At 74.6% G+C, this 10,699-nt stretch overlaps 1 protein-coding gene and 1 long non-coding RNA gene across 2 annotated transcripts; one reads left to right on the plus strand and one right to left on the minus strand.

Moving 5' to 3' along the window:
* Positions 1 to 330: 330 nt before the first annotated feature.
* LOC142074317 (uncharacterized) lies at positions 331 to 1,178 on the minus strand. Its single transcript, XR_012670581.1, has 3 exons — positions 1,032 to 1,178; positions 763 to 889; positions 331 to 358 (listed from the first exon to the last, which is right to left on the minus strand). It is a non-coding gene; the product is annotated as an uncharacterized LOC142074317 (long non-coding RNA).
* A 398-nt stretch (positions 1,179 to 1,576) lies between these two features.
* LOC142074312 (uncharacterized) lies at positions 1,577 to 10,694 on the plus strand. The gene is made up of 19 exons (XM_075134897.1): positions 1,577 to 1,673; positions 1,805 to 1,935; positions 2,933 to 3,094; positions 3,777 to 3,886; positions 3,971 to 4,134; positions 5,195 to 5,331; positions 7,353 to 7,400; positions 7,490 to 7,503; positions 7,856 to 7,885; positions 8,011 to 8,043; positions 8,125 to 8,146; positions 8,238 to 8,298; positions 8,532 to 8,648; positions 8,865 to 8,942; positions 9,032 to 9,128; positions 9,536 to 9,674; positions 9,758 to 9,848; positions 9,930 to 9,970; positions 10,621 to 10,694. The coding sequence occupies exons 2-19, from the start codon at positions 1,826 to 1,828 to the stop codon at positions 10,664 to 10,666; spliced, it is 1,500 nt and encodes a 499-aa protein (XP_074990998.1). The 5' UTR covers positions 1,577 to 1,673; positions 1,805 to 1,825; the 3' UTR covers positions 10,667 to 10,694.
* The last annotated feature ends 5 nt before the right edge of the window (positions 10,695 to 10,699 follow it).

The raw sequence follows: 10,699 nt of genomic DNA on the forward strand, positions 1-10,699 counted from the left end.
GGTCCCCCAACCCCGTCGTGGGACCCCCAGCCCCACCCAGGCACCTTTATGGGCCCCCCCAGCCCCCCCCCCCAGCCCCTCTGGGCTCCCCCTGGCCCCCCAACCCCCCCGGTGGGACCCCCAACCCCCCCCCCAGTCCCCCGCGCCCCCCACCGGTGGCGTTGTCCAGGCTCTCGCACAGCTCCGCAAGCAGCTCCAGGGCCTGTTCGTGGGGTCCCGTCTCCCCCGGCCCCGCTCGGCCGCCTCCTCCCCGGGGCAGGGCCCCGCCAGCACCCCCAGGCAGCGCCGCAGCTGCTCCTGTGCCCCCCCGGGCCCCCCCAGCGCCTCCGCCCACCGCCGCCTGCAGCCACCGCTGCCGCTGCGGGACCCGCGGTCGGACATGGGAGCCCCCCAGACCCGCTGAGCCCCCCCCCCCCGGCCCCACAGAGCCCCCCAAAGACCCGCTGACACCCCCCCCAACCCACTGACCCCCCCCTCAACCCGCTGAGCTCCCCCAGGACCCCCAGAGTCCCCCGCAGCGTCTGTGCCCCCCACTGACCCCCCAAGGAACCCCGGGGAGCCCCCACGCTCCCCCAGGACCCACTGAGCCCCCCCCCCCGAGCCGCAGAGCCGCCCCGCAGCCTCCCCACCCCCTACTGACCCCCCCCAGGAACCCCCAAGAGCCCCCCGCCCCCTCCAGGACCCCACCCATGCCCCCAAGGACCCACGGGCCCCCGCAGCAACCCCCGTACCCTCCCCGACCCCCCCCCCGGCCCCGCTCACCTCCTCGCCCATGGGCTCCCGGGGCGGGGGTTGGGGCTCCCCGGCCGCCACCGCCATCTCCAGCAGCCCCTGCAGCGTGTGGGGGGGCTCCCGCCGGCCCCCCCCGCTTCCCGCCGCCGCCATCACCCTGCCGCGGCGCAGTCAGGGACCGGGACCGGGACCGGGACCGGGACCGGGACCGGGACCGGGACCGGGACCGGGACCGGGACCCCCTTCCCCCCCCGGGGCCCCCCGACTGCCCGCGACTCCCCCGGGCCCCCCCCTCGCACCTCTTATAGCCGCCCGCTCGCCCTGGGCGCCGCCATCTTGCGCGGGGGCGGAGCCGGCACGGCGGAAGGGGCGTGGTCGGGGCGAGGGCAGGGCCTTGCGCCGGTAGGCGGTACCCAGAGTTTATTGTTTGTGGTAGGCCCCACGCAGAGCTCATTGTGTCCGGCGCCGCTAAGCGACAGCGCCCTCCGCCAATGGGAGCGAGGGGCGGGCGGGCGGCGGGGGCGGGAGGGCAATAGCAGCAAGGCGGCAGTTGCTAACCAATGGAGAGCAGGGGGCGGGGCTCCCGCCAGTAGGCCCAATGCTGCGGGAGAGGAGTGACCGGCATCAGTCCCGGCCAATAGCCAGCCAGAAACGCCCCGGCCAATGGGGCGCGGCACGTGCCGCCCAGGCGGGGCAGGGGGGCTCGGCCAATGGGAGCCGCGAGCGCCTCAGGCCGAGGGCGGGACGGAACGCGACTGGCGGCGCCGACGGCCAATGGGCGCGGCGGGGCGAAGGGCGGGCGGCCAATGGGGATGGCGGAGAGGTGTGCGCGTGCGACGGCGGGGACGGCGGGAGCGGGCCGGCAGCGGCGGGGGAGGCCCGGCCCCGGTACCGGCTCCAGCGGGGGCCGGGCCGGGCCGGGCCGGGCCGCCGGCGCTGCGGTAACGGCTGAGCCCGCCGGGGCCGGGCGGGACGCGGATCCCGGTCCCCCCCCCACCCCCGGGCTCTTTGTCTGGGCCCACCGGGGCGGCGGGGCCGGTCCTCGGTGACCCCCCCCCCCCGGTGCCCGCAGGATGCCCCGCGGCGGCGCACGATGGGCTCCCGGCGGGTGACGGCGCGGGAGCTGTGCGAGAACGACGACCTGGCCACCAGCCTGGTGCTGGACTCGGTGCTGGGCTTCCGCACCCACAAGATGGGCGTCAGGTGGGGCGGGGGGGGGGTCCCGATCCGGGGGTCCCTGTCCCGGGGGAGGGAGGGGTCCCCATCCGGGGGTTCCAGGCCCGGCGGGGTGGCTGGTCCCCGGGTCCCCGTCCCAGGGAGGGTCCCTGCCCCGGAGGGGTGCCCCATCCGGGGGTCCTTGTCCCGGGGGTGCGGCCCGGGAGTCCCTGTCCCGGTGGGGGGGGTGTCCCTTTCCTGGGGGCCCCTGTTCTGGGGGGTCCCCGTTCTGGGGGGGATGTCCCCATCCCGGGGGGGTCCCTCTCCAGGGGGGGCTGCCCGGTCCCGGGGTTCCTCTCCCGGGGGGTGCCCAGTACGGGGGTCCCTGTCCTAGGGGGTGTCCCCATCCCGGGGGGATCCGTGTCCTGGGGGTGCCCGATCCCGGGGGGTCCCCGTTCTGGGGGGAGTGTCCCCCTACCAGGGTCCTTGTCTAGGGAGGGGGTGCCCGGTCCCGGGGTCCCTCTTCCAGGGTGTGCCCAGTACGGGGGTCCTCGTTCTGGGGGGGCGTCCCTGTCCCAGGGGGTCCCTGTTCCGGAGGGGTGTCCCCATCCAAGGGTCCCTGTCCTGGGGGTGCCCGGTCCCGGGAGGTCCCTGTTCTGGGGGGTGTCCCCATCCCGGGGGGGTTCCTTTCCCGGGGGGTGCCCAGTATGGGGGTCCCCGTTCTGAGGGGGGGGTCCCTGTCCCGGGGGGTCCCTGTCCCGAGGGGTGTCCCCGTCCCAGGGTCACTGTCCGGGGGGGTGTCCCCATCCCCCAGGGGTGCCCAGTATGGGGTCCCTGTTCTGAGGGGGGGGGCCCTGTCCTGCGGGTCCCTGTCCTGGGAGGTGTCCCCCTCCCAGGGTCCCTCTCCCGGGGGGTGTCCCCATTCCAGAGTGCTGGCCCCGGGGGGGGGGTCCCCTGTCCCAGGGTCCCATCCCGGGGGTGTCCCCGCCCTGGGGGGTGTCCCCCGGCCCGTCCCCCCCCCGCAGCAAGGGCGGTGCTGGCGCAGCCCCCTGCCCGCTCTGCGGCGGCAGCACCTCCTGCGCGCGGCCGTCGAGGGCTTCTGCCGGCGGCGGGACCTGGAGGCGGCATGGCGGGCGCTGAGCGGCGCCTGGGCCCCGGCCTTCTTCCAGCGGCGCCGCCGCTGCAGCGCGCCGCCCTCAAGAGCCACGTGAGGGGGCGTGGGGCGGGGGGGCCGGGGGGGGCCTATGGGTGGGGGGGGTCCCCAGGGGGGCACAGGGGGTCCCCAGGGGGGCACAGGGGCGTCTATGGGGCAGGGGGGGCACGGGGGGGTCCCCATGTGGGGCACAGAGGGGTCCCCATGGGGGGCACAGGGGCGTCTATGGGGCAGGGGGGGCACGGGGGTCCCCATGTGGGGCACAGGGGGCCTATGGGGCACAGGGGGGTCTATGAGGTACAGGGGGGCCCCCATGGGGGGCACAGGAGGGTCTATGGGGCAGGGGGGGCTCCCCCTTGGGGGGCACAGGGGGGCCTATGGGGCACAGGGGAGTCCCCATGGGGGGCACAGGGGGGTCTATGGGGCCCGGGGGGGCCCCATGGGGGACACAGGGGGGTCCCCTTGGGGGACACAGGGGGATCTGTGGGGCAGGGGGGTCCCTTGGGGGGCAGGGGGGGGGGCCCACAGGGGGCAAGGGGGGTCTATGGGGCAGAGGGGGCCTATGGGGGACGCAGGGGGGCCCATGGGGGGCACAGGGGAGTCGCCATGGGTGTCTATGAGGCATGGGGGGGCCCTATAGGGCACGGGGGGTCCCTATGGGGGCGCCTATGGGGCACAGGGGAGTCTACGGGGCACGGGGGGGTCCCCACGTGGGTGACGCCAGGGCCCCCCCCAGGTGTTCCGGTACCTGCGGATCTTCCTGCCCGAGAGCGGCTTCTCCATCCAGCCCTGCAGCCGCTACTCCCGCGAGACCAACGGGGCGCGCGTCGTCTCCACCCGCGCCTGGTGCGGGGCTTCGGGGGGGGTCCCCGCGCCCCCCGCGCCCCCCCCCGGGCCCCCCCCAACCCCCCTGCCCCCCCCCTCCCCCAGGCGCAAGCACGAGACGCTGGAGCTGCTGGTGGGCTGCGTGGCCGAGCTGCGGGCGCCCGACCAGGCCCTGCTGCGGGCGGGCGAGAACGACTTCAGCGTCATGTACTCCACGCGCCGGCGCTGCGCCCAGCTCTGGCTCGGCCCCGCCGCCTTCATCAACCACGGTGCGTCCCCAAAAACTCGCCGGGGGTCCCCCCAAACCCCCCCGACCCTCCCCCGGGATCCCAGCGCCTCCCCAGAGCCCGGCCCTCCCTGGGGACCCCCAGCTCTGGCTCGGTCCCATCGCTGTCGTCAGCCATGGGGGGTTCCTGGGGCCCCCCCAAACCCTCCTGGGCCCCCCCAAACCCTCCTGGGGTCCCCCAAAACCCCCCTGACCCCCTCCTGGGTTCCCAGCGCCTCCCCAGAGCCGGGCCCTCCCCAGGGACCCCCAGCTTTGGCTCAGTCCCACCACTGTCATCAGCCACGGGGGGTTCCTGGGGCCCCCAAACCTTCCTGGGACCCCCAAAACCCTCCTGGGTCCCCCAAAACCCCCCTGACCCCCTCCCGGGGTCCCAGTGCCTCCCCAGAGCCGGGCCCTCCCCAGGGACCTCTGGCTCGGCCCCACTGCTGTTGTTCAGCCACGGGGTGGGTCCTGGGACCCCCAAAACACTCCTGGGGTCCCCCAAAACGCTTCCTGGGGTCTCCCAACCCCCCCCAGGGTCCCTGACACCCTCCCAGGTTCCCCCACACACACCCCAAAACACCCCTCAGGACCCACAGCAACCCCTGCGAGCCCCTGGGCCGCCCCCCAGAGCCCCAAACCCCTTTGTGGGGACCCCCCCTGAGCCCCCCAAACCTCCCAGGGACCCGCAACTCCTCCCGGGGACCCCCGAGCCCCTCAACCCCCCCACGAGCCCCCGGGGACCCCCTAAACGGGGTGGGGGGTCCCCGAGCGGCTGCTGACGGGTTCTTCCCCCCCCCAGACTGCCGCCCCAACTGCAAGGTGAGTCTTTGGGGGGGCCCACGGGGGGGTTTGGGGGTGCGGCGTTCCGGGGGTGCCAGGTTTGGGGGGGTTCCTGTGGGTTTGGGGGGGCCCCCACGGGTTTGGGGGTGTCACGGGGGGGTCCCCACACAGCTGGAGGTGCCACCACGGGTGTGGGGGGCTGGGCTGGGGTGGGGTCGGGGAGGGTCCCCAGGGGGGTGTTTTGGGGTGCAGAGGGGGGTGCCAGTGTTTTTGGGGTGCAGCTGGTGGCGGCGGAGGGGCAGGCGGCGCGGGTGCAGGCGCTGCGGGACATCGCGCCCCGCGACGAGATCACCTGCTTCTACGGGGACGGCTTCTTCGGGGAGAACAACGAGCGCTGCGAGTGCCGCACCTGCGAGAGGTGGGGACCCCCCGGCCCCCCAAAACCCCCCAACCCCCCCCCAACCCCCCCGGGAGCCCCAAAACCTCCTGGGGACACGGGGTGGGGACGACACCAAAACCCCTCAGAGTGACCCTAAAATATGCTGGGGGGCCCCCCAAATGTTCTCCCAGAGGGGAGGGGGGGTCCCCAAAATGTCCCAGGGAGGGGCCTCAAATGTCTTGGGGGGGACCCCAAAACACCCCCCCACCCAGGGGTGGGGGGGGGGACCCTAACCACTGCCGGGGGGGTGGGGGGCTCAAAACGTCCCCCTGGGAGGGACCCAGGCTATTCTGGGGGGTGGGGGGGGGGACCCTAAAACATTCTGGGGGGTGGGGGGGGACCTCAAAATGTTCTCCCAGGGACAGGGGAGACTCCAAAACCTCGGGGGGGCCCAAAACATATTCCAGGGGGGCCCAAAATCTTCTCCTGGGGGGGACCCCAAAATGTCCTGGGGGGCGGGGGCACCCCAAAACGTTCTCCCAGGAATGGGGGGGGACCCCAAAACCTCGGGGGGGAGCCCAAAACATCCTGGGGGACCCCAGAATCTCCTCCTGGGGGGGACCCCAAAACCTGGGGGGGGCACAGGGAGAACCCCTGTCCCTGGGGGGGGCGTGGGTGGATATTGGGGTCCCGGAGGCCCCCCCTGACCCCCCCTTCCCCCCCCCAGACGGGGTGAAGGCGCCTTCCGGCAGCGGGGGAGGGGCGCGCAGCCCCCCCCGTCCCCCCCGGCGCCCCCCAAGTACGACCTGCGGGAGACGGAGGGGCGCCTGCGCCGCGTGGGGGGGGGCCCCCCGCCGCCCCTCCCCCGCCGCCGCCGCCGCCCCCCGCGGCCCCCCCAGCCCCGCGTCGCCCTCCACGACTGCGGGGGCTGCGGGGGGGGCTGCCGGCTGCGGGGGGAGCCCCGCGTGCGCCTGGGCCGCCTGCCCCCCCCCCCCGCGCCCCCCCCGCCTCCCCCCCCGGGCCCCCCCGACCCCAAACTCTCCCTTTACGCCCACGTGCGGCTGGGCCCGGCGGGGGGAGGGGCGGGGGGGCGGGGGGCGGTTTTGGGGGGCCCCCCCCGCCTGCGGCTGGTGGTGACGCACGGGGCCATCGCCCTCCAGCTGGGCCCCGATGCCTCCGCCTGAGGGGGGGCCCCCGCTTTGGGGGGGGCACCCCCTGCTTTGGGGGGACACCCCACTTTGGGGGGGCACCCCACTTCGGGGGGCCCGGCCCCACACCTACCTCTGCCCCCCCCATGGCGCCGGACGCCAGGGTCCCCCCTCACGGTGTCGGGGGTGGGGGGGCCCCCACGGTGGGGGGAGGGGGGAGTCTGCGGTGCTGGGGGAGGGGGGGGAGGGGAAACGAGGGGTTTGTTTTGTACCAAAATAAACGAAATTGGAGCAAAGCAGCGGCTGCGGGTGAGTGTTGGGGGGTGACCCCCCCGCCCCTCCCCCCACCCCCCGCGGGGGCACCCACGTGTGGGGGGTGGGGAGTGACCGTGCGCCCCCCCTTCCCCCCCCCGGGGGTCCCCAACAAAGGGCAGGAGCCCCGACAGGTGCGGGGGTGGGGCGGTGACGTCAGGGGACAGGAATAGCGCCCCCTCCCCCACCCCTCCCCTCCCCCCTTTGTCTTCACCCAAAATGGTCCCGGCTGCCCCCCCCCCCCAGTCAGGCCCCTCAGTGCCCCCCAAGTGGGCACCGGGCCCCCCACGTCCGGGGCTGAGCCCCCCCCGCAGCGCGGTGTCCGGTGTCGGTGACATTTCGGTGGCATCTCGGGAACAATGGGGGGGAATTTGGGGGGGGGGGGAGGGGGGGGTGACATCATGGGGGGGGTGGGGCAGCCCCTGATAAAGGGACCCCCGGGGTGGGGGGGGGGTCGACTCCAGCGGAGCCCGAGGGAGAGACCCCGCCGGTGGGGGAGGGGGTCATGGGGGGGGATGGGGGTCTCGGGGGGGAGGGGCGCAGCCCCCCCATCTCCTGACACCCCCCCCACCTCCTGACACCCCCCCCCCGTCTCCCCAGGACCCCCCGACCCGCAGCCATGTCGGAGGCCGAGGAGGAGTACGAGGAGTGAGTGACCCCCCCCCAGTGCTCCCAGTGCCCCCCACTGGGATGGGCCCCCCCCCGGCCCCCCCTCACCCCTCTCCTTCCCCCCCCAGGGAGCAGCCGGAAGGTGAGTGACCCCAGCCCCTAACGAAGGGGCGCGAGCGCAGCCCCCAATTAACCCCCCCGGCTAACGAGCTCGTGGTGACGAGGCACGCGGTAACCCCCAAAGCGCTAACGAACCCCAAAACGCCTTAACGACCCCCCACCGCAGCAATGAACCCCCAAAGCGCTAATTAACGCTGCGAACGAAGGGGCCTGGCGGCAGGGCCGGGGCTGAAGCCGCTAACGAGGGTCGGGGAGGTCTTGGGGGGCTGTAGCGAGTCCCGGGGTGTTAATTACTGTCTCATTAACGGCTCTGGTTAATTAACACGGGGGGGTCGGGGGGGGCCTGGCCCCGTGTCCCCCCCCATCTCCCACAGAGGAGGAGCCGGCGGAGGAGGAAGAGGAAGGTGAGTGCGGGGGGGACCCCCCCTAGCCCCCCCAAATCCACGGGACCCCCCGGGTCCCGGTGGGGGGTCATGGGGGTCCCCCAGCCCCTCACCCTCCGCTCTCTCCCTGCCCCCCCCCCCCGCAGCATCGGAGCCCCCCAAACCGCCGGAGGAGCCAGGTACGACCCCTCCCCCCCCGCGACCCCCCCCGCCCCCTCTGACCCCCCCAACCCCCCCTGACTCCTCTTTCCCCCCCCCAGAGGAGGAGCGGCCGCGGCCCCGGTGAGCGGGGGAGGGTCAGGGGGGGTGGGGCAGCCCTGCTGCCCCCCCAGACACCCCTTGACCCCCCCCCGCTGCCCCCCGGCCCCCCCAGGCCCGTCATGCCCCAGCTGGCCCCCCCCAAGATCCCCGAGGGGGAGAGGGTCGACTTCGATGTGAGTGGGGGGCTGGGGGGGGTCGCTGTGGGGGTCGCTGTGGGGCTGGGGGGGTCGCTGTGGGGTGCTGTGGGGTTGGGGGGTGCTGTGGGGGGGTCGCTGTGGGGCTGGGGGGATCACTATGGGGCTGGGAGGGCCCCGCTGTGGGTGGCACCGGGGGGTCCCTGGGGGTGACGGTGGGGGTCGGTGTCCCCACGGGTGACCGTGCCCCCCCCGTGGGTGTCCCCCCCCAGGACATCCACCGCAAGCGGATGGAGAAGGACCTGCTGGAGCTGCAGACCCTCATCGACGCCCACTTCGAGCAGCGGCGCCGGGAGGAGGAGGAGCTGGTGGCCCTGATGGAGCGGATCGTGGGTCTGGGGGCCGTGGGGGGGGGGGGGCCGGGGGTCGCCAGGGGGGGCCGTGGGTCACGGTGGCAGCGTGGGTCTGTGGGACCCCTGTGGGTCCCCACGGGTGACAGTGGTGGGTGGCAGCGAGGATCTGTGGGTCCCCGTGGGTCCCCGCGGGTGGCACTGTGGGTCCCCGTGGGTCCCCATGGGTCCCCACGGGTGACGTGGGTGCCCCAGGAGCGCCGTCGGGCCGAGCGCAACGAGCAGCTGCGGAGCCGGACGGAGAAGGAGCGGGAGCGGCAGGCACGGCTGGCGGTGAGTGGGGAGGGGGGCGGCGGGGAGGGGGACCCCCGGGCCCCCCACGTCCCCCCCGTGTCCCCCCACATCCCCCCGTGTCCCCCCAGGAGGAGAAGCTGCGCAAGGAGGAGGAGGAGGCGAAGAAGCGAGCAGAGGACGACGCCAAGAAGAAGAAAGTGCTCTCCACCATGCCCCACTTCGGGGGTACCTGGTCAAGGTGGGGGGGCCCGGCCCCACAGGGACCCCCCTGGGGCAGGGGGGGACCCCCAGTGAGACAGGAGGAGCCCCCAAAGCCCCCAGCCTGTGGCAGCCCCATAGGGCTCCCCAGGGCACCCCATAGGGTGCCCCATAGGGTGGCCCACAGCCCCTTTTGGGCACCCCATAGCCCCCATAGGTTGCCCCATAGCCCCCATAGGCTGCTCCATAGGGCATCCCATAGGCTGCCCCATAGGGTGCCCTATAGCCCCCATAAGGCACCCCATAGCCCGCCCCATAGCCCCATAAGCTGCCTCATAGAGTGCCCTATAGCCCCCATAAGGCACCCCATAAGCCCCATAGGCTGTCCCATAGCCCCATAAGCTGCCCCATAGGGTGCCCTATAGCCCCCATAGGGTGCCCCATAGGCCCCCCCCGTCCCCAGGCGGAGCAGAAGCGGGGCAAGCGCCAGACGGGGCGGGAGATGAAGCTGCGGATCCTGGCCGAGCGCAAGCGGCCCCTCAACATCGAGCACCTGCGGGAGGACGAGCTCAGGTGGGGCCCCTCCCCCCCCCCGGCCTCCCCCCCGCCCCCCACTGACCCCCCCTGACCCCCCCGGACCCCTGCCCGCCCCCCAGGGACAAGGCCAAGGAGCTCCACGACTGGATCCAGCAGCTCGAGTCCGAGAAGTTCGACCTGATGGAGAAGCTGCGGAAGCAGAAATACGAGGTGGGGGGAGGGGACGGCCCTGGGGGGGGGGGGTGGGGTCCCTGGGGGGTGGGGCCGGGGTTCACACTTACCCCTCCCCAGATCAACGTCCTGTACAACCGCATCAGCCACGCGCAGAAATTGTAAGGGGGGGTCCCGGGGAGGGCTGGGGGGGCCCGGGGGGGGAGGTGGGGGACCCGGGGGGGGGAGTTGGGGGTCCCGGGGGGGGTGTTGGGGGGTCCCTGGAGGGGGTCTTGGGTGTCCCTGGGGGTGTGTTGGGGGTCCTGGGGGGAATTGGGGGTACCTGGGGCGGGTTGGAGGTCCTGGAGGTGGATTGGGGGTCCCGGGGGGGGGAATTGGGCGTCTTGGGGGGGGGGTTGGGGGTCCCTGGGGGGGGAACTGGGGGTCCCTGGGGGGGAACTGGGGTCCCTGGGGGGGAACTGGGGGTCCCTGGGGGGGATTGGGCGTCCCTGGGGGGGGAACTGGGGGTCCCTGGGGGGGATTGGGCGTCCCTGGGGGGGGAACTGGGGGTCCTGGGGGGGCACTTGGGGGCGTTTGAGGGGGGTCTGGGGCTGGGGGCGGGGTACCGGGGGCTGTGGGGAAGGGCCCGGGGGGTGTTTGGGGCTCGGGGGGTACGAGGGGCCTTTGGGGGCGTGAGGGGGGGCCCGCGGGGGTCTTGGGGGTCCTGGGGGAGTATTGGGGGGTCGGGGGGGGCTGGGGGGGCGTGCGGGGGGGGCTTGGGACCGGGGAGCACTTGGGGGGTCCCGGTCCCACCCCCGGTCCCCCCCCGCAGCAAGAAGGTGGTCGGCAAGGGCCGCGTCGGCGGCCGTTGGAAGTGACCCCGCCCCCAATAAACGTCACATCCGGCCTCC

This window comes from Calonectris borealis, chromosome 34, assembly GCF_964195595.1.
Source record: "Calonectris borealis chromosome 34, bCalBor7.hap1.2, whole genome shotgun sequence".
In the NCBI taxonomy this organism is placed as follows: domain Eukaryota; kingdom Metazoa; phylum Chordata; class Aves; order Procellariiformes; family Procellariidae; genus Calonectris; species Calonectris borealis.